Source organism: Cyprinus carpio, chromosome A2 (assembly GCF_018340385.1).
Source record: "Cyprinus carpio isolate SPL01 chromosome A2, ASM1834038v1, whole genome shotgun sequence".
In the NCBI taxonomy this organism is placed as follows: domain Eukaryota; kingdom Metazoa; phylum Chordata; class Actinopteri; order Cypriniformes; family Cyprinidae; genus Cyprinus; species Cyprinus carpio.
In genome coordinates this window covers 19,890,254-19,911,435 of record NC_056573.1, presented here as the reverse complement: position 1 = coordinate 19,911,435, position 21,182 = coordinate 19,890,254, and the positions used below count along the sequence as shown (strand labels likewise).

The following is a 21,182-nucleotide window of genomic DNA, read 5'->3' as shown; positions in this document are numbered from 1 at the left end:
TTATTACCCCTGTGTAACTGATGTATGGAATATTTTTTTTTTTTTCTTTTTTTTTTTCACTTCTCAGCTTGACGTTGGCATTTTATATTAGCAGTGTAATGGCCAAAGGCACGATACAGTCATGCCATGTGGTCACCGTCTCACAGCGTGATCTATTTGCAGCATCTGTTCTATCATTCTATCTATAGTTCTATCTATTGTTCTCTGGTTTTCTGTCTATTGGTCTCTGTCTGTGTCTATCTATCTGTCTTATATTTATCATTGTATCAGTTTTGTATCATATATCTGTTTGTCTGCCAATCTATCCATCTGTGTCTATCTGTCCCTCTGTTCATTCATTCATCTTTACTGTAAGCCGTCAACACAGTTGAAGTTAAAAGTCAAGCTATTTTGGGTGATAGTTGATACAGGAGATATAATACTCTGTTTAATGTAAACATAAATAGAAATATTTGATAACAGTGGGTGTGAACATTTTTGAATCATCCTAATGCAGTTTCAGTTTGATCAATTTTGTTTATGTACCAATTTTCCAGTGCTTAATGGAATGAATTGATCCACAAAAAGCTTTTTGTTATATCATCAGTGTATTTTGTTTTTTTCTCAGACGTTTCTTTTTTTCAGACCTTTTTTTTTTTTACAATTCTTCATGTAATTACTAATGTTCGAACAGTGTTTAAAAGTCGGTCTACAACTCCCAGACTAATGGCGTAATTATGTTTGTGTCAGTGTATATTACAGTTATTAGTGACTACGGCGGTTTGAGTGAGGGAATGTTAGTTAAACTGACATGTACGCTCTGAACCAAACACAACCTGAATGAAACACACTAGTGTGCTTCTGCATGGCAGCAAGACTGTGAAACCCTTTGTGCCCTTCTGCGGGAGCCTCTCCAGCTCTGAAATACGATACGGAAAACCTAACACCTCGACACCTAGCACACGTTATGATAGCTGTGAGTGGCATGTTAGGGCAGCAACCTCTCTCTTTCTCATTCATTCTCTCTTTCTCACACACATACACACATTCACATTCTATCCTACTTATTTCATGACCTCATTTATTTTTCCTTTAATATTAGTAACACTTACCCAGGATTCCAGGCTCTGACTGTCTGGCCGTCTGGCTACCCCTCTTCCTGTCGTCTGAATCCAGCTCTCTCTCTTTTCTTGTCTCTCTTTCTTTGTGACCTTAATGTGTTGAGACTGTCTGAGATGTGTTTGTGTACATGAACAGTAAGTGTGACCTTTTTCCTTTGTGTTAGTGACCAACGTGCATGATGACTGTCTGTCTGACAGAGTGTGAATATGTTGTCCGGCACTGCTGTGGAGAAACTAAAAGAAGCGACACTTCTAACTCGCCTACATACTTTAGTAGCGTAGCTTAGCTGTTTTTAATATATTATAGCTTGTCCAATAATGAGCTGTACTCTGACAAGTAGTAGTCTAACGTGACACAATGCTGTTTTCTGTTGCTTTGTATCATGCAAACAGCTAATGATCAAACACACTCTTCTATCACTTATTAGATTTATTTAGTGAGTCAGTTTGTTCCTGAAATTTCCTGTGATGCATTTTGTCATTTTTGTAGTGAAATGTTGATAATTTATGTGAACAGCTAAATGCTGCTGTTTATTACTAAACTTTGTTTTCTAATTACTAATCTTTTTTGAAACGCTGCACTCATGGCACTGAAGAAAAAGTTAGATGCTTTGCAATGGTTAGATTCTTCACAAATAGCACAGATGCAGTGGACGCAATAACACATTTTATGTAAACATCCCCTAACTGTCTTTGCTGTAGAGCTCATTCGTGGGATGAGACTTTCTCATTCCAGGAAAAGACCATGTATCACTTACTGTAGCAGGAAGTTCCTGCTAGCATTTCATACATCAGTATCGCATCTCCAGCACACTCTAAAATGGGCTTTTAATGTGTAGGTATTTTTGTGACATTGAGGCTGATGTGAACTGAATCTCTCTCCTTTGTTCTCTCGTTTTCCTTCTCTCACACTTTCTCACAGGAACCTAGAAATAAATAATGTTGTATTTAGGCTTCCATTTTTTCTATTGCTGATACTCATACTTAGGGTTATTGAGGCAGTATTAAGGCACAAATTATGCATGTAACTTATCCTGTGCCATTTGTGTTAAAGACACCAATGATGCCTGAAAATTTGCATTTCAGTGATCCGAGACTGATAATTACTTTTTTAGGCAATCAGACTAACAATCAAAATAATCTTACATTGGTGGAGACATTGAACTCCCAAGCCATATTTAGAGATTTAGAGAGAATATCATGGGGATTTTGGACTCTTTTGACTTGAGCCTGATTGCCATCACACAGAACACCCTAGCAAACACCATGCAACACCTTAGAAACCACCCAGAAGACCCCAGCAACTGTAAAATAACGCTGTAAAAATTACTCAAGATATCCTAGCAATGCTATGATAGTCACCCACACCTTAACATTGTGGCAGTAGGTTCTGCATAAACAAGCATGTCTCCGATTTTCTTCGTTATTTATTTATTTTTTCATTTATTTATTGCATTAAATCTTTTTATTGCCTTATTCAAATGTCAGAGGTTAAAAATGTTTGTTTGAAGTGTCTATAGCTCTTTTGAATGAATACCATTTATAAGATTTTTTAAATGCAATGTGTGTGGGTCTGTATTGCTCTGTTTTGACACAAGCTGGGCTGTTTTTGAGCTAGAGGTGATGTGTCTTGTCATGTGTGAATATATGCGTGTTCAGTGTTTCTGTATGTTATACAGAAGGTGTCTCGTTCTCACCAGCGGCATTCATTATTACATCCTTCCCCATGGCAGACTCTCACATGTTGTCAGGCTGGGGTTGGCAATGATCCTCTCTTTCTGCTCATCTTCTTGTCTTCTTGTTTATGTTCTTCCTTTATTTCTGTTCTCGTTTTTATCCTCAACACCATTGAGATTCACACTTAGTAGTTCTAAATGCACTCATAAAACCAGCCCACAGACTCTTTGATCCGTCAAATATTGCTGTTCTAATGACGTATTTTGATCTGTTTTCTCCTAGGGCTTCAGTAAGGCTGGCACTTTCGCCACTGCCAGACGCTGACGTGAGTTTGGGGGCCTCAGGCTGTCGTCTTGGTGTTTTGATGAGGTAACGGCAGACCCCGGAAGCCCAGCCCCTGTGTTGCGCCACCCCTTCCCTCTCTCCTCCTCCCTACCCCTATCCAACCAGCCAAGCCATGGGCCAGAAGATCTCGGGGAGCATCAAGTCATTAGACGTGCGCGGAGAGCCATCCTACAGGCCCCTGAGGAGGGAACTTAGAGGGCCAGATTTCTTCAAGCCAGCCCGGCTGGACCTACTCCTGGACATGCCCCCTGCTCCGAATGAGCAGCAGCTTAGACATGCCTGGAACCCAGACGACCGCTCGCTTAATATCTTCATCAAGGATGATGACAAACTCACCTTCCATCGGCACCCTGTTGCCCAGAGTACCGATGGCATTCGTGGACGGGTGGGATACACACGTGGACTCCATGTTTGGAGGATCCATTGGCCTGTTAGGCAACGGGGCACACATGCAGTGGTGGGTGTGGCCACGCCAGATGCCCCTTTACACTCAGTGGGTTACACTTCTTTAGTTGGCAGTGATAGCGAGTCCTGGGGCTGGGACCTGGGACGTAACAAGCTTTACCATAACAGTAAGAACCGACCGGCCTCTTCTGCACCCACATACCCAAGCTTCCTGGAGCCAGAGGAGGCCTTTGTGCTGCCAGATGCCTTGATAGTAGTGCTGGACATGGATGAGGGCACGTTGAGCTTCATGGTGGACGGACAGTACCTCGGAGTGGCCTTCAGAGGTCTTAAGGGCAAAAAGCTGTACCCCATTGTCAGTGCAGTGTGGGGCCACTGTGAAATCACCATGCGCTACATCAATGGCCTAGATCGTAAGTATATACTTTCTCTAGATTTATACCTGAATAATCGTTTGATACTTAAAGATCGTGTTTGAAATAGAGTTTGGAAATTTTTTAAAACTCGCCTGAATTGGGTTGTGTGGTGTAGTGGTCACGGCTCAGAAACCTGAAGGTTGTTTGTTTAATCCATTATCATTTTACCCACGAGCAAGGCATTAACCCCAAATTGCTCCAGGGGGATAAGCTAATGGTGTCGTTCTACTTAAAATTTGCATTACATTTATCTTGCTAAATAAAAATACAAATCTTAAACCATTCTAAGCTTGTTTGCTGGTCTCCGATCCTGGTCAAGCTGGTTTTAAACTGGTCTTCCAGCCTGGTCATGGTGATTTTCAGCTAGTCTACGCCAGGGATGGCAAATGACGATCCTGGAGAGCCACAGTCTTGCAGAGCTTCACTCCAACCCTAATCAAACACACCTGAACATGCTAATCAAGGTCTACGGGTTAGTTGAAAGCTACAGGCAGGTTAGTTTTTATCAAGGTTGGAGCAAAACTCTGCAGGACTGTGGCTCTCCAGGACCGACGTTGGCCTCCCCGCTCTAGACCAAGGGATGTCCAGTTCCTGGAGCGTTAATGTCCCTGCAGTTTAGTTCCAAACTGGCCAACACACTTTCTTGGAAGTTTGTAGTAATCCTGAAGACGTTGATTAGCTGCTTCAGGTGTGTTTAATTAGGATTTGAGCTAAACTCTGCAGTATAGTGACCCTTTAGGAGCAGGATTAGACACCTCTGGTGTAGCCAGTCTCCCAGTCTGGCCAAGCTGGTGTTTAACTGGGTGGATAGCTGGTCTCCCAGCCTGTTCAGCTGGAAAGTGCCAAAAACCCTTTAAAAATCAGCTAGCAGACTAGCGTGACCAGGGTAGAAGACCAGCAAACCAACTCAGGCTGGTTTAAGATGTTTTTCAGGAGTGTTCTCATTAGGCAGACTTCTTTTCCCCTGGCAATCAAAACCCTGACTTTGTTGTGCCACGCTACAACAACACTGTGTTCTGTGTAAACATTGCTTGAGATGTTGCCACAAATTGTTGGCATTTCAACATACAGGTGTAGTTAGCCAGCAAGAGAGCCTGACTATTGCATCTTGTCTTCCATCCTGTTAGTTCAAGAGTCAAGACCACAATGTAAAGAGATGAATTCTGGTTCTTCTCTTACGATGTCCCTCAGGGTGCTTGTCCTGTGCTGCAGGCATGTATTCATTATTAATGTGAGGAACAATAAAACACGCAATGGCAGTGGAGGCAGGAAGGCTCAAAACATTGCTAGTTAGCTTAGCTGTTCCCTACAACTAGCTTAGCATCAGGAGAGGCTCTCGTTTTGATGTTCACAGGAAACATGTTTATGAATTTGGTGCGTTTATGGTTGCATACTTTGTGTGTTAGCATGTGTGTTTTGTGCAAGTGCTGATGCATCAGTTTCAAGCAATCAGAGCTATCACGTCATTCACAAGGCTAAACACTGAGCCCATGTGTTTGTAAAGACTTGAAACTCTTCTTCATCCATCAGCATGTTTTGGAAACACTTTTTTTTCTAATCCGCTCCTGTCAGGAAGACACTGTGTGTGTGTATAAGCCAGAGGGTTTGTGTGAAACAGCATTTTAAAGCCAGAGGCATGTAACCATTTGAGCTTTATTTGATAGTACAACCTCAAGGTGTTTTTTTTCTCCTCGCATCTTACAGAACAGAGATTCAGAGAGTCATCTGGTAGATTTAGCTGTTTCTCCATGAAAGAAACTCCATGTTCAAACGTCCATACCTGTGGATGATTTTTATTTTTAGCTTACTCTGCTTTATTTCATTGCAAACCTGTATGACATTTTTTTTTCTGTGCAACACAAAACAAGATATTTTGAAGAAATTTCTTGTCCAGATGAAATTGGACCCTACTGACTTGTTTGTTTGTTTGTTTGTACAAAAACACAGAGACATTTTTTATATAGCATTTTGTGTGTGTGTGTGTGTGTGTGTGTGTTTAATAATGTATGATTGGAATGACATGAGGATGAGCAAATGATGATAAAAAAATTGAATGTTTTTACCATTATTGCACAGCATTGAGTAACTTGCTTTTTTAAAAACAGCAACAGCTGTATGATAAAAGTCAGCATTGTTAAATAAATAATCAAACGTATTGAAAATAATAATCACAACATTCCCAGTTATTATTTGGGAACTGACTTTTTTTAATAAATGAAGCAACTCATTCCCTATAGACATTTCACTCTGTTGATTAAACTGTCAATGTTGATAAAATAATAAAAGTGTGATATCCCTTTATAAAACTTGTCATTGTACATGACTTCAGAGTATTGATTTAATAAGCAACCTGGTAAGCCCATAAGCAGAATCCTATCAGTGTCATTTCAGCCCTGTTTATATGGATTAGGTTGCTTTGGTCTCGGTGTCGCTCTACAGAGTCTTCTCCTCCCTGGTGTGTTTCCGTATCAGGGGACAGAGAGCAGAGTGGGACTCTGTCAAAGCCCCCTCATCTGAAGTTGAAAGAGCCTTCTTTCTCCCTTTCAGATGGAAAAAGCAACTCAGTAAGTGGTCCTAAAACTATTTGAAATCTTTTCAAAGCTTCTGGTAAGCATGTCTTTATTTGCTGGAAAATTGTATGAAATGAGCAAAGCAATTTGTAATGCTTGCAAAAGAGAGAGAATTCTGTGAATCTCAAGAGGTATTTGGAAAAGCCATCTTTGGACCGGATCGCTCACTTGGAAGCTCATGGTTTCCAAAGTAGTGTTAAGATTTGCTTGTTAAGGATTGTGGGTTTATATACAAGTTTTATGTGTTTTGCATGTTTTAAGTCACGTGCAGGAGGCTGTTAAGCACCTTTCCCTGTAGAATGCAAGAGAGCGACAGTGAGAGAGAGAGAAACATGAGTAATGAATGCAGTAAGAAAGATGAGGTCGGAAAAATTTAAGAAGTGACATTTTTAGATATGTGCAGCACAGTCTAAACCCCAGGCTTAATTTTAATATATATGCAAGCATGCTCCGAAAACGGTCTTATTACTCATCTGCACTGTCACACATCTGCACAGTCTATAGCAAACTAGTTTCATTACAAACACTGAGCTGTCTGACTGAATCAGACTCCTCTGTGGTAAATATGTCTTGGAAAAGATACTTTTTAGTTTAAAGTGTCCAAGGTAAGTGACTGTGAGATAGAAAGAGAGAATGTAAACATAAGAGAAATAGAGAGACTGTGTCAATACCCAGTGAGCTGCCTCCTTATAGACGTAGGCCTAATTTTTGAACATTAAAAACAAAACAAAAAAAAACTTTACAAATATTTTAAGCTGCCCACTTGGACAGCATGTTTGAGGTTAACAGTTATGTATTTAGCAGAAGTGTTTCAAGACATTGCAGTTTACAGAGACATGGTTTCTCAAAAGAAAGTAAGCTGCCTGCCAAGCAGTTTCTGGGCAGATTAAGCACAGTGTCTCATAACCTAGTGAGCTCTCCCTACTGTTTTTTTTTATTTTTATTTTTTTATTTATTTACAGGTGCATCTCAATAAATTAGAATGTCATGGAAAAGTTAATTTATTTCAGTAATTCACCTCAAATTGTGAAACTTGTGTATTAAATAAATTCAGGGCACACAGAATGAAGTAGTTTAAGTCTTTGGTTCTTTTAATTGTGATGATTTTGGCTCACATTTAACAAAACCTCACCAATTCATTCAACATTCATGCTCAACAAATTAGAATATTTCTTAAGACCAATAAAAAACATTTTTAGTGAATTGTTGGCCTTCTGGAAAGTATGTTCATTAACTGTACATGTACTTAATACTTGGTAGGGGCTCCTTTTGCTTTAATTACTGCCTAAATTCGGTGTGGCATGGAGGTGATGATTTTTTTGCTTTGATTAGTTGGTATGGAATTCCAGGTTTCTTTAACAGTGGCCTTCAGCTCATCTGCATTTTTTTCGTCTCTTGTTTCTCATTTTCCTCTTGACAATACCCCAAAGATTCTCTGTGGGGTTCAGGTCTGGTGAGTTTTCTGGCCAGTCAAGCACACCAACACCATGGTCATTAAACCAACTTTTGGTGCTTTTGGCAGTGTGGGCAGTTGCAAATCCTTCTGGAAAATTAAATCAGCATCTTCAAAAAGCTGGTCAGCAGAAGGAAGCATGAAGTGCTCCAAAAATTATTGGTAAACATATGCAGTGACTTTGGTTTTCAAAAAACACAATGGACCAACACCAGCAGATGACATTGCACCCCAAATCATCACAGACTGTGGAAACTTAACACTGGACTTCAAGCAACTTGGGCTATGAGCTTCTCCACCCTTCCTCCAGACTCTAGGACCTTGATTTCCAAATGAAATCCAAAACTTCCTCTCATCTGAAAAGAGGACTTTGGCCCACTGGGCAACAGTCCAGTTCTTCTTCTCCTTAGCCCAGGTAAGACGCCCCTGACATTGTCTGTGGTTCAGGAGTGGCTTAACAAGAGGAATACGACAACTGTAGCCAAATTCCTTGACATGTCTGTGTGTGGTGGCTCTTGATGCCTTGACCTCAGCCTCAGTCCATTCCTTGTGAAGTTCACTCAAATTCTTGAATCGATTTTGCTTGACAATCCTCATAAGGCTGTGGTTCTCTCGGTTTGGTTGTGCATCTTTTTCTTCCACACTTTTTCCTTCCACTCATCTTTCTGTTAACATGCTTGGATACAGCACTCTGTGAACAGCCAGCTTCTTTGGCAATGAATGTTTGTGGCTTACCCTCATTGTGAAGTGTGTCAATGAATGTCTTCTGGACAACTGTCAGATCAGCAGTCTTCCCCATGATTGTGTAGCCTAGTGAACCAAACTGAGAGACCATTTTGAAGGCTCAGGAAACCTTTGCAGGTGTTTTGAGTTGATTAGCTGATTGGCATGTCACCATATTCATATTCATATTCATATTCTATATTCTAATTTGTTAAATGTGAGCCCAAATCATCACAATTAAAAGAACCAAAGACTTAAACTACTTCAGTCTGTGTGCACTGAATTAATTTAATACACAAGTTTCACAATTTGAGTTGAATTACTGAAATAAATGAACTTTTCCGCGACATTCTAATTTATTGAGATGCACCTTTATGTCGCACCAAAAAAAAAAACAGCTAAGTTGCATCTGTGTGTGTGTGTGTGTGTGTATATATATATATATATATATATATATATATATATATATATATATATATATATATATATATATATATATATATATGTATGTGTGTGTGTGTTTAAAACAATCATAAATTATTATAGCATTCGTTATAAACTGCATTTATTATAATAACCAAACCTAAACAAAATTAAAGTGAAACCTCACTCCACTCCATAAAAATGTGACATTAGCCCATGTTTTGTCAAAACCTGTTGAGCTATAACAATTTTAGACTTTGTAGGTACAGTCACAAATCCTACTGAATTGCCTACTTAAACGGCAAAAATTCTTAGTAGGCAGCTCACTAGGTTTCGAGACATCACATTTGTTACTCCCATATGAGTGAGAATAGCCTATCTGTGAGTGAGAGGAACTCTAGGAAAATACTTGAGTATCTGTGAGGGAAGCCTGAAAACAGGAACTCAGATGAGTGTAAGTAAGGGAAGAGATGTTATTTGAGTCTGATTATGGGTGTGAGCATATAAATTGTGAGCAGGCAAATGCAGGTTTTGTGTGTGTGTGTGTGAGAGAGAGAGAGAGAGAGAGAGAGAGAGAGAAAGAGAGAGGTCACTGTGAAAAGTAAGATGCTTCTCTGCCTTGTTGGAGCCCATGTCTGTCTGTTCTGCTGTGTACCATGTGTGTGTGAGTGACAGCAGCCTGAGAAGTTATCCGCACGGCAGTGGAATAGTGTTTATCACCACCGCTATGATTAATCACACTGCAAATGAAAAGCAGCAGTCAGACCCTGAACAAGCCTCACCACTGCACACACTGGGTACACATGCTTGGAATGGGTCAGGATGGGTGACTAGTCCACCTATGTGACTAGAATAGATCATTAGCTTATTGTTAAATAACACATAATTCTGTCTTTATCTTTTCGATGCCGTCCGACCATTCTCAGTCCTTGCATGAGCTCATGGAAAGAAGTAAATGAACATGAAGCCTTTTAGTGTGCTCACAAACTTCTTCCCCGTTTATTATTACATTCACACATTATATAGTTGCATTGCAAAGGGTGGTGTAGTGGTTTATCCAATAAGCATTGTACACTACACCATATAGGAATGTCTAGAAAACAAGGGGTTTTCCCTCCTGCTGCCTCTAGAGCCCGTACATCTGTATGTTATATAGAATGGAAGTATGGTCAGGAAGTTCTGGACATATTAGGCATACTCTTGGCAAAGGATACTTCAACTCTGAGCAGAAGGACAGACCAAACTCAATAACCTTCGGGCCTATAGCCCCCGTCCTGGTCTGAACATCTGAACTCATGAGGAAATATGCATGTGTGTGCATACATTGAGGTATAGAAAGAGAACACAGAAGGGAGGAGGGAGCAAGACAGAAGAAAAGGAGTAAGAAGGGAGGAGGGATTGCAGAGAGGCACAAAAACATCTGGCAGAGAGCATAATATAATCTAACAGTTCCCCCATTTGTTTATATAATAAACAACATAGGCTCTCTGCCCAATTCCCCTTCTCTTAACATTAGCTCAGCATTTTTCTCATTCCACTTAAGATCAGCACATTCAACAGTTCTATTCATCAACACACTCACGAGCATCCTTGACCAACTTGCGAACCAAGGCAAAAATCATTCTGAGTGTTCGCTACTTCCCTTGCCTTATAATTACTAAGCATTCCTAGACATATTCAGCAAACCTTTATCAATCAGCATCAATCAACCTTGATCAAACATTTACCATCCGCCTCATTATGAGGGTTATCTGTGTAACATAATATTCCCACTATAACACATTTTGTCCTTTAAACATAATCTGTTCATTTTGCAGTGCAGGTAACTGTAAGCCTTGTAGCTTTTCCTTGGCCTCAATCTTAATAATATGGTTGGCTAGTCACTACTACATGTTCTTAGCAAATGTGTGGTTTATCTGCATTATCTAGCCAATTTTCCTCACCCATATTTACAAGGGAACATGTACAGGTGAGCAAGCTTTCTGTACAGCCAGGCATATTACCAGTTAAGCAGCCATGGCCTAATACTTTTAGTATTATTCTTACAAATTCTGGTTTCCTACACATAATTCTCTATCAAAACATAATATATTAGACTGCAAACATTTAAATGCTTTTCATTACATTGTTCACATCTTTGGTTTCTAAAAATACCTCTTTATCCCCAACTGGATATGCTTAATGTATGAGACCTTAACCAGGACAGTCAGATTCGGGCCAATATAACTAACCCCTAATGTCACCTGGATGTCTGCTGGGTTGCTGACTTACTATAGCTCTCAGGTTTATAATGTCAGGTGGACTTCTAGAGGTGGTCCAATTTTTCATCTAGTCTCATTTGTGCTGCACTTTTAATTTTAGCTTGTGTTATTAATAATTCTAATGTAAAAATCAAGTTAATCTAACAAATTAACTCTATTAAAGTCTATATCAGTGCTATAGACCTATGCAGTAACTCAAGTCAACTACTAGAACAACAACATTATCAGTAATGTCAATCAAATACACAAAAAAATAAATCTTCTGATAAATGTAAACCACATCATAATCTCTTCGTTCCATGCTGTATCAGAATGAGGTCAGCATCAGGATGATTTAATCAGTCTCTTTTTCCCTGCTTAGAGTTGCTCCTCAATCTTCCCTTGATTCCGGCAGGATCTTAATCAGTTGGAGCAAACAGCGGGCTTTTAAGCCACCAGTTGAGTTTGCTCATTCTCCTCGCTGGTCCCCCTAAGGGACTCTTCTGCCCCTGCCTGGGTTAGAGGCACAGCTGGTGTGAACTCAGGTTGTTCCTCCTTTCAATGACAAGGAACACCAAAGCCATGTATATCGCTGTCTCATCAGACATTCCAGATTAGCGGAGTAAACCATCCTTGATATCAGAAGAACTACCTATACCTGTGATAGGAGATCTTAAAATGCTTTTGTTAGAAACAACACATTTACTCATCACCCAGTCGATCCTTTATGTAGTGACCTGTGAGGAAAAAATCGTGTGGACTGAGGGCTGTCTATTTTCCCAATAACACCAGTAAAGTGAGAGGACTAGAACCCATATCATTCCAATTTCAATCAATATCATTTATTTCTTTTTTTTTTCCATCTGACTTCTTTCCTCTTCCCCCTGTATACCACGTCTAAGTGGTATACACTAAAGTTCAATTCAACTCAACTCAATTATTTCTGTGTTGTTTCAAGGTATCTCACTATCATCAAATACTTTCTGAAACATGACCTTTTTGTTCAGGCTTTTAAGCTATTAATATCAGTTTTTCTTTGAAACACTCAGCCCACATGTAACATGTTAACAAGCACAATATATTTCATACATCTGACACATAATCAGTTTGATGAAGTCCGTCATGACATCCTGAAAAGGGGGAAAAATAAAAAGTTAAGTTTGGGGTGGACAGAGCAAACCTTCTTGCTCTGCCTTCCCATGTTTTAACCCTGCGCAGGTGTGGCACTTTTTCTTTACCTGCCACTTAATATCCCAAGCCAGGATAATTAGCCAAATTAATCCATAGCCATTATTTTCTGGGGCATAATCTACCTTGTGTGCCCACTTAGAAAATTTTGAAACAGCTGTTCATGGCAGTTTGTCTGCCTTGGTGCACCATCACTCACACACTTTCACACACTCTCACACCCCCACTCTGGCCAGAGCATCTCTTTTCGTCACTGTCTCCACAGACAGTGAATTGAATGGGGAATGTCAGTTTCTAGGGTGGAATACCACCAAGTCTTTCTCGAATGAAACAATTTCGGTACCGACAGAAGCTACTCAACGTAGGCTCTGTGGCATTCCCCTTGCAACAGTGTCTAAACGTTGGACTAAAACCGTTGGATGATGTCCATCACAATTGGGGTTGAATTTCTCATCGCGTTCATAACACCAAAATTTTACATTATTTTGTCAAAATAATCTTTTAGGCCTAGGCATGCCATTATTGAAAGAACCAATTTTAATTTTAATTTAATTTTCTTTTTAATTTCTTAATTTTCTTAATTTCTAATAAATTATCTGTGTATTTTAGTTTTGTCTTTACTAGTTTTTTCTATTGCTCATGAGCTGCTCTTAAAGATTGGAGATCTCCACATAATCTTGGATTCATGGCCAAAAACACTTACATCATGTGACCGCTTTCTCTGGGTATGACAGCATTTGTATTTTGACAAGTTTGGAATTTTAAAACTTAAATTCAGCCCTAAGAAATCTATATTTACCAAGATGGAGTGACTAGTATCATTGCCTTTACAATTCATATTTTGATCTTGGACACTTTGTGCCCTCTACTCCCCTATGTTTTAAGGAATCTTGGAACATCTCTGTTTATCAGCTTTACAAGAAGCTCCGTCTTTACATCAGAGTCTAAACTCTCCCTGTATTTCACAGTAAGTCCTCTCTATGCTAAATCCAGTCCAAGTTTTAGCTGATTGAGAAATCAAGCAAACAGTTAACTTCTTTCATAGGGCTGGATTGGTGCCTATTAAAAGAAAGCAGTTTGTTGTTAGTTAAACAGCTTACAAAGAACTGCTATTAGACCATTGAATTATCAAGTTGCAAATTAATATGACAAATCAAAATCTGAGGCGGTCTCTGTAGTGGTCACTGTATATGCAGTACCTGCCCACGAGGGAAAAGATGAAAGTCTCTGAAAGTCATTTGAACAGGTCTTGGCTGTTTTAGTGTCTTTTCCTTCTGCAGTGTCTTCCAGTCTGTCACTTGGTGATGAGGATATGATGGGGCATCGGAGTTTTGACTCGGGATGCAGTTATCTTCCGCTCTGCCTCTCATGGCAGATGTCTGCAATGTTTTCAGTCTTTCTCCATTCCAGCCCCTCCCAGAAGTGTCAGATTCCTCTTACAGGGGGTGTAGCCGATCGCTCCTCAGCTTTTCCTGTTCTTCACAGCCATAATGTCTCTTTCTTCATGTTGTATCGCCCTTTGGCAGCTGCCCAAGATGTCGTCTTGTTGCTTCTATAAAATGAACACTCAAGAGAACCGCATTATAAACTTTGACCACAATTGCATATAAGCAATCTCTGGTATGGTCAGTCATCTTGTGCAACTGTCCAAAATTTAAGGAATCTCATCCAGTTAACAATATATATATATATATAGCAGTTCTTTGGTTTATTTTAATAAGCAAGTTCTTCTTTGCTGGAAAAGTGCAAGCAATTCCTTCTTTGCAGAATGCAGAAAAGAGCAGTAACCTATTCTATCTGATATGAGCATTTATGAGCATTATACTTCTATAATTCTTATGAATACATCAGCATGATGCATTGTATTATAACTTCAGACTGAAATCTTTTTTCTTAATCTAAATTATTAGCTTAATACGGCCGTTTAAAATAGTCACTCAATCTTGTTCCCATTGATCACAATGCACAAGTTATTTTAGTTAACACAAAAACTATAGTCTCAATCTCCACAATGTATCACATTTCAGGCTGTCCCCCCAGAGATAACGGGACACACAAACTTCACTCTTGTAAAGATAAAATGTAATGCAAGCTATCTCTTTGAAAACATCTATTTATCATTATATTACTTGTTTATTCATCAATATAATTCCCTTGTGGCTCCCACTTTTCATATAAACTAGCCTTTAACTTTTCAGAGCCAATACTTAACTCAAATATCCTAAAAAAATTCTGCCAAATCATCTAAATATAGTTTTCATTTCTCCTCTACACATTGCCATCCCTCTGATCAACAATACTGTCCTAATTTTGGCTTTGTTGGTTACTGACATATAGGCGTGCTTCCATTTCCCTTCATATTGCGCAAAATGACATTGCGAATTGAAAATACGCCTAATGGAAACACCAATTTAAAAAAAAACTTGCTGTTTTTATTCATATTTTATATTTTATTATTAAAAAATTAATAATTCGCAAACCTGCTGTGGAAACAGGGTTTTCGCATTTACATGTCACATGCCTTATGTAAAAAGTCATATGATAATTTTTCAATGTACTATAACCTCCAAAAAAACATTTCATACGTCCGGTATAAGGGTTTTCCCCTACCATTAATGCTTAGACAATTTACACTGCACACATCTGCGATGCAATTTGCCTCTGATACAGCCACTGAAGCTGATCGCAGCCACTCTAGTCAATGCTTGTGTTTGCTCAAGCCGCGACACGGAGGCTCTGAAGCAGCTCTCAGCTGTAAAGATACATGCATACGCCTCCTTTGAATAAATATAGCCAAAATCAGTTGCCATGACTTATCGCGAGTGGCAAAATATTACGTTTTAGAAGCATAACCTTGGTTAATGGAAACACTGTCATTTCACAATGCTTTTTTTTAAATTTAATTTATTTTTTTTTTATTTTTTTTTATCGACATTTATAAAATATCAACAAAGTTTTGCGCAAATCTGTAATGGAAACCCACCTAGTGCCTCCTAAAATAGCAACTCACTGATCAAACACAGCTGAGAGAGAACAAAGCAAGAGTAGATTCGTTTCAAAACTTCACTAAATCCAAGTGAACTTAGAATTGCAAATAGCCATTAGATGAATGTGCACTAAACAATTTGATGGAACACTACTCTGCTGTTTCACCCATCCTGTATAGATCAAGGGACATACATAGACAATTAAAAGAATTGCGATTTATCAATTTATTTGTTTTAGTGCCTTGCAAGGACTTCACAAAACTCTCAAATCATTTAAAATCATAAATCTAGGAAGGACTGAGAATGTCAATGTGAGAATAGGTAACAAAGATAGCCTTTCACGAAGCGTCCATTCGCTTTTTAAGAATGAGTAATGAAAAAAAGTTATCTTTTGCGAAACTTCTATTCTAATAACAGTCGGTCGCGACCCGATACTGTTCTTCCCGTATGTCTTACACAGTACGAGGATAACCCACTCTGCCAAATATGACAGAGTCCAAATTCACGGCACGAAAAATATGTTCAATTTCTTAACAGACAGTAAGAATAATTAAAGATTATTCCTCACCTGTCTGCAGAAATCCCGGACGAGCCCCCACTGTTAAATAACACATAATTCTGTCTTTATCTTTTCGATGCCGTCCGACCATTCTCAGTCCTTGCATGAGCTCGTGGAAAGAAGTAAATGAACATGAAGCCTTTTAGTCTGCTCACAAACTTCTTCCCCGTTTATTATTACATTCACACATTATATAGTTGCATTGCAAAGGGTGGTGTAGTGGTTTATCCAATAAGCATTGTACACTACACCATATAGGAATGTCTAGAAAACAAGGGGTTTTCCCTCCTGCTGCCTCTAGAGCCCGTACATCTGTATGTTATATAGAATGGAAGTATGGTCAGGAAGTTCTGGACATATTAGGCATACTCTTGGCAAAGGATACTTCAACTCTGAGCAGAAGGACAGACCAAACTCAATAACCTTCGGGCCTATAGCCCCCGTCCTGGTCTGAACATCTGAACTCATGAGGAAATATGCATGTGTGTGCATACATTGAGGTATAGAAAGAGAACACAGAAGGGAGGAGGGAGCAAGACAGAAGAAAAGGAGTAAGAAGGGAGGAGGGATTGCAGAGAGGCACAAAAACATCTGGCAGAGAGCATAATATAATCTAACACTTATCTAGAATTTTTTTCCCTGCATTTCTGCTTTAGCATTAACATTTTAATGGTGGTGATTAACTGTAAGACACATTTCTGTTAGATCTCCATTGTTGTGAGGACTGTATAGTTGACTGCACATTGTTGCTTGCAGTCTGCAATATATTTTGTTGATTTATACATGTAGATTGACTTCATTTACCAGTGTTTCGTGTCTTGTTGTTGTTGTCTGTACTTTTGTGTGCCATTCTGAATTCTATTGAAAATGTTTTGTTAATTCAAGTTCTAGGAATTGAAGTAGCGAACAGAACTAAAACTGTAAATTGAATTTAAATATAAGTAGAATTAATCCAGTGTCTTTATTTTATCAGTAATGAGGAAGATGAACAGACAACTGTTTGACTGTATATAAACTTGCACTAATTGCCAGCATCCAACCAAGAAATGAGCGGGAAATTGACATGCACAGCCCCGTTGTGAATGTGTAACACAGAGTAGATATAATTGAGAGATGGCAGAGAGCTGTCTGTGCTTTCTCTCTCTCTCTCACTGTCTCTCTCTCTCTCATTTGCTCTCTGTCTGGCAGAAGGCTGCTGTCACTGTGCCCTGAATTGTCAGGGATTAAAACACCAATTAGTTCTAGCTATGATTCATCACACAATAGTGTCTGATCCACATTCCCACTCCAGTAGCACGCTCTCTTAGTCTCAGCATCAGAGAGATGGAGAGGACGAGACAAATGTAGAGCAAGCGCTACATAGATAATTAACATCAGTCTGAGATCGGAAAGAACAAGGAAAGACACAAAGGACGACTGTTATGTAAACACAATGCCTGAAACGTATGCAGTGTCCTGTTGTCCCCTTGAATCTGCTTGGCCTTGTAGTAACGTGCAGCAATGTGCTGGGAGTGCTGGGATGTGTCTTTTGAAAATGTGCAATGCTAAATATTTTGATAGCTGAATAGTTGGTGGGATTGTTTGGAACTACTAGCTGACTTAATGATCTAAAGGAAGCCCTGAATGATTAGGCTGGTATAGAAACATGTGCGATCAGACTCTGTTTGTTACGAGGCATGCACACAGGACTTTTATTCTTTGTGCATGTGTGTGTGTGTACATGTCTGATAGTGTGTCTGAGGGATGCATAATTTGGTTTATCACAAGTTGTGATGTATTTTGACAAATATTTGTCTAAATGTGCCTTTTGCCTCTCAATAATTTATTTATAATGTATTTTTTTAAATGTAGACAGACTGAGTGAAAAAGTGAACTCAGATCTTATACACACACACACACACACATATGTGTGTGTGTGTATGTATGTATATATATATATATATATATATATATAATACAAATGATATATATAATACAAATGATATATATAATACAAATGATATATATAAAAATGTATTTTCTGTAATTATAATTTATTTTAAACAAAATTTAAAGGTACCTTTATAATAAAATACAGTGTGTAATAAAATAAAACAATTGATTGAACAAATGAACAACCACAATAATAAAAGTGCGTTGTTTTTTTTTAAATTAAATCTGCATATTGATTTTATTTCAGTGAATCGTGCAGCTTTAATGTGTCTGTATGACAGCATGATGTCTCTGTCTGTGTAAGATGTGTTAGCTAAGTGGAGAGGGCTGCTATATGGGTCAGTAGGTTAGCGCTGCATGGTGTTGCTGTCCTGAGGCACTTGACTAATAAATTGGCAGGGTCGTCTGCATCTTATCGGAGAGATTACCGTTCTACCGAGTGTGTGTGTGGGGTGGGTGTGCTTGGGGGAGGAGGAGGAGGAGTGTGTGACTCAGAAGTGCTGTTTGGGCCACATCTGTTCCTTAAGACCTAAGCTATGTTTGCTAAGCTGTATTATATTTTTCCCTTTGATGTTTGAGTCTCTTAAAACACCTACACTAAACGTTTTTGTACAGAGGGAGGCTGTAAAACCCTGAAAAAACAGCTTAAACTAGAATTTTCATGCTGGTACAGACAGTAGGGTTTAGTTTTGTGGCTTTAGAGCTGGTCTAATTGCTGGACCAGCATAGTCAAGATGTTCACCAGAAAATAATAATGGATTGTGATCAGTATTTATATCAGTATAAGTATTTGATCATGTTTAAGAAGGATAGCATGCAAATTGAGAAGCAGCACGGAAATACACATGTGTGTTTGCATGTGTGTGTTATTCTCTTCTTCTGTCTCTAATCGGCAGATGACAGCAGCTGGCGCAGATTTTGTGTGTTAATCCAGAGGCTTTTGGGAAATTAGCATTTGGATAAGGGAGTCAGAGCAATGCTGTCATGCCTTTTAATTGGCCCATCAGCATCTGTCAGTCAGCATGCGGGATGGGGACACCTGCTGTGTCACATATGAATTGAGCTTACGGATGTCAGTGTGAATTCTACATTATGAACAACTGTAAACCGGTCAAAAATACTCTGAAAGTGCCAAAAATGTCCCAGATATTTATGATGTATGGGCATTCTGTCATAAATTTCCCTTTTTATCTATTATCTGGAATTTCATAGCTTTTTTGTAATCTTATCTATTTGTGGGTTCAGTGTCTCTGTAGACATAATATAGTGACCTCATGTACTTATCTATTACTCTAAAAGAACATGGTGCCATAGTACTGCTGTGATATAAGATGATAGTATTGTACTTTGATATACACCATGGTACTTATTATATTATCTCATTCCACACCCTGGAGTTTACATGCTTCTCCAGTGTACTTGAAAGAATACCATCACGTCCAGCATAACTACATTTAATGTTTAAACAAAAACTTTTTTGTTTGCCATAAAATGTTGTGATGGCATTTATTTAATCTGAAAAAAAAAATGTTGATATGGAGAATTCCTTACAATTAGCTTATTAATTGAGTTGAAGTATTTAACATAATTTGATGATGTTGTTTGTGTATATGATTAAAAATAATGGTAAAGTAAAAATAAAAAAGAGAAAGAAAGAAAATTTTAGTATGTTAATGTGCCAAGTGTTAGTATCTCTTAGTTAGTTAGTTAGTTAGTTAGTCTAGTTGGTTCGTTGGTGGAGAGCACCTGGCATAGTTAGAGAGGGAACCAACAGATGGATAAAGAGGTAAAGAGAGGACAGAGAAGTGGTCCTTACTCTTTTCAGGACAAACAGCTGGGCTCTGTATTAATTGAGAGCCAGTCATTAGAGGATTAGTTAGCTGGATCAAGTTTCAGCTAACACCATAAGGCCACAGCCTCACCTACAGCTGTTACATTCGTCCTTACAGTACAACAATCACACACACACACACACACACACACACACACACACACAAAATGAAGTCAAGGGGAGGTTAAACACATGCACAGAATGCCTCAGTAATGCAATGAGAGAAGCACAAGAGATGTTAGGAAACTGTTGAGTGTTTTTTTTCTTTTCTTTTTTTTTTCACAGACCAAGCTGGCAAGCTCTCTGTCATGGTGACTTGATGTCTTTTTTTCCTGCCCTGGAAATATGACAGATATGAAAGCATGTTATTAAAGCATATCATTACTGCATGATAGGGTACCTAAGGTTGGCTCAATACCTCAGGCTCATATGTCGAAATGAGTTTTACCTTCACGATTGCTGACCATGCAGTTTGTGTGATTTATCCACTTGTGCACACACACAAAAACTCCACCGTTGGCTTAGTAAGCATCTTGGGTAATCTCCTTGAAGGCTTATTTTGTGGAAAAACAAATGATAGACAGAAGCTGTTTGTTTAGTGTATAGTTGCAGGGTCTTATACCAAGCCGAGTGGTTCAACACGGCTGCACCGTTGCGACACGCCAAGCATAACGATCGCACACTTCAATCACGTGCTGTTGTTTATATAGCTTTATAGTTTTGGCTACACTGGCTTGTGACCATTAACCTTAATTGTAACCAGGCAACACAGAAAGCAGAGCCCCCTACTAGTGGAACAGATCCATGTTTGACTCTGATTCTTGCTTTTGTTCCCTCCCCACCCCATTTTTCAGCACATTCTGTCCTTTCTGCACCGCTCTGCAATATTTGCTCACCTAATTGCCTGAAGGAGTTTCCGTGGAAACGGACATCATTCAGTCACTGACAGAGACAAAGGGAGAGCAGAGAGTGAGGGAAGACAAAGTAAAGAGAGACAGTATGTTCGGTGATTGAGCTGTGGAGGCAGTGGGCTCTGATAATAAGCTCGCCTGCTGGTTCCTTACTGACTCCAGCTCATCAGATCTGGCCATTTTTCATCCTTACACTTATCCAACGGTAAGCCTGACCACACAAATGAGAGAATGGGGTGACCGCAGACTTGTAGACGTTTGGATTATATTAAGTGTTATTATCCACAGAGATTTAAACACAGGCCTTGACTTCCAATGCGCTCACTGTGTTTCTCCCTGTATGTGGCAGTGTTTAAGAAGGAAAGAAGAAGAAATTTGACATTGGACATTGCATGGTGATTTACTTGATGAGCTATTGATCT

The 21,182-nt window shown here is 39.0% G+C and overlaps 1 protein-coding gene across 4 annotated transcripts in view; it reads left to right on the top strand.

Annotated features, from left to right (window-relative positions):
* Positions 1–21,182, top strand: part of LOC109104887 (SPRY domain-containing SOCS box protein 4-like) — a 70,110-nt gene that overhangs the window by 28,143 nt on the left and 20,785 nt on the right. For all 4 annotated transcript variants that reach the window (XM_042777704.1, XM_042777714.1, XM_019118212.2 and 1 more), the window contains exon 2: positions 3,060–3,940. In XM_042777704.1, the coding sequence (XP_042633638.1) occupies positions 3,235–3,940 (706 nt within the window). In that variant the 5' untranslated portion in view covers positions 3,060–3,234. The remainder of the gene's footprint in view (positions 1–3,059; positions 3,941–21,182) is intronic.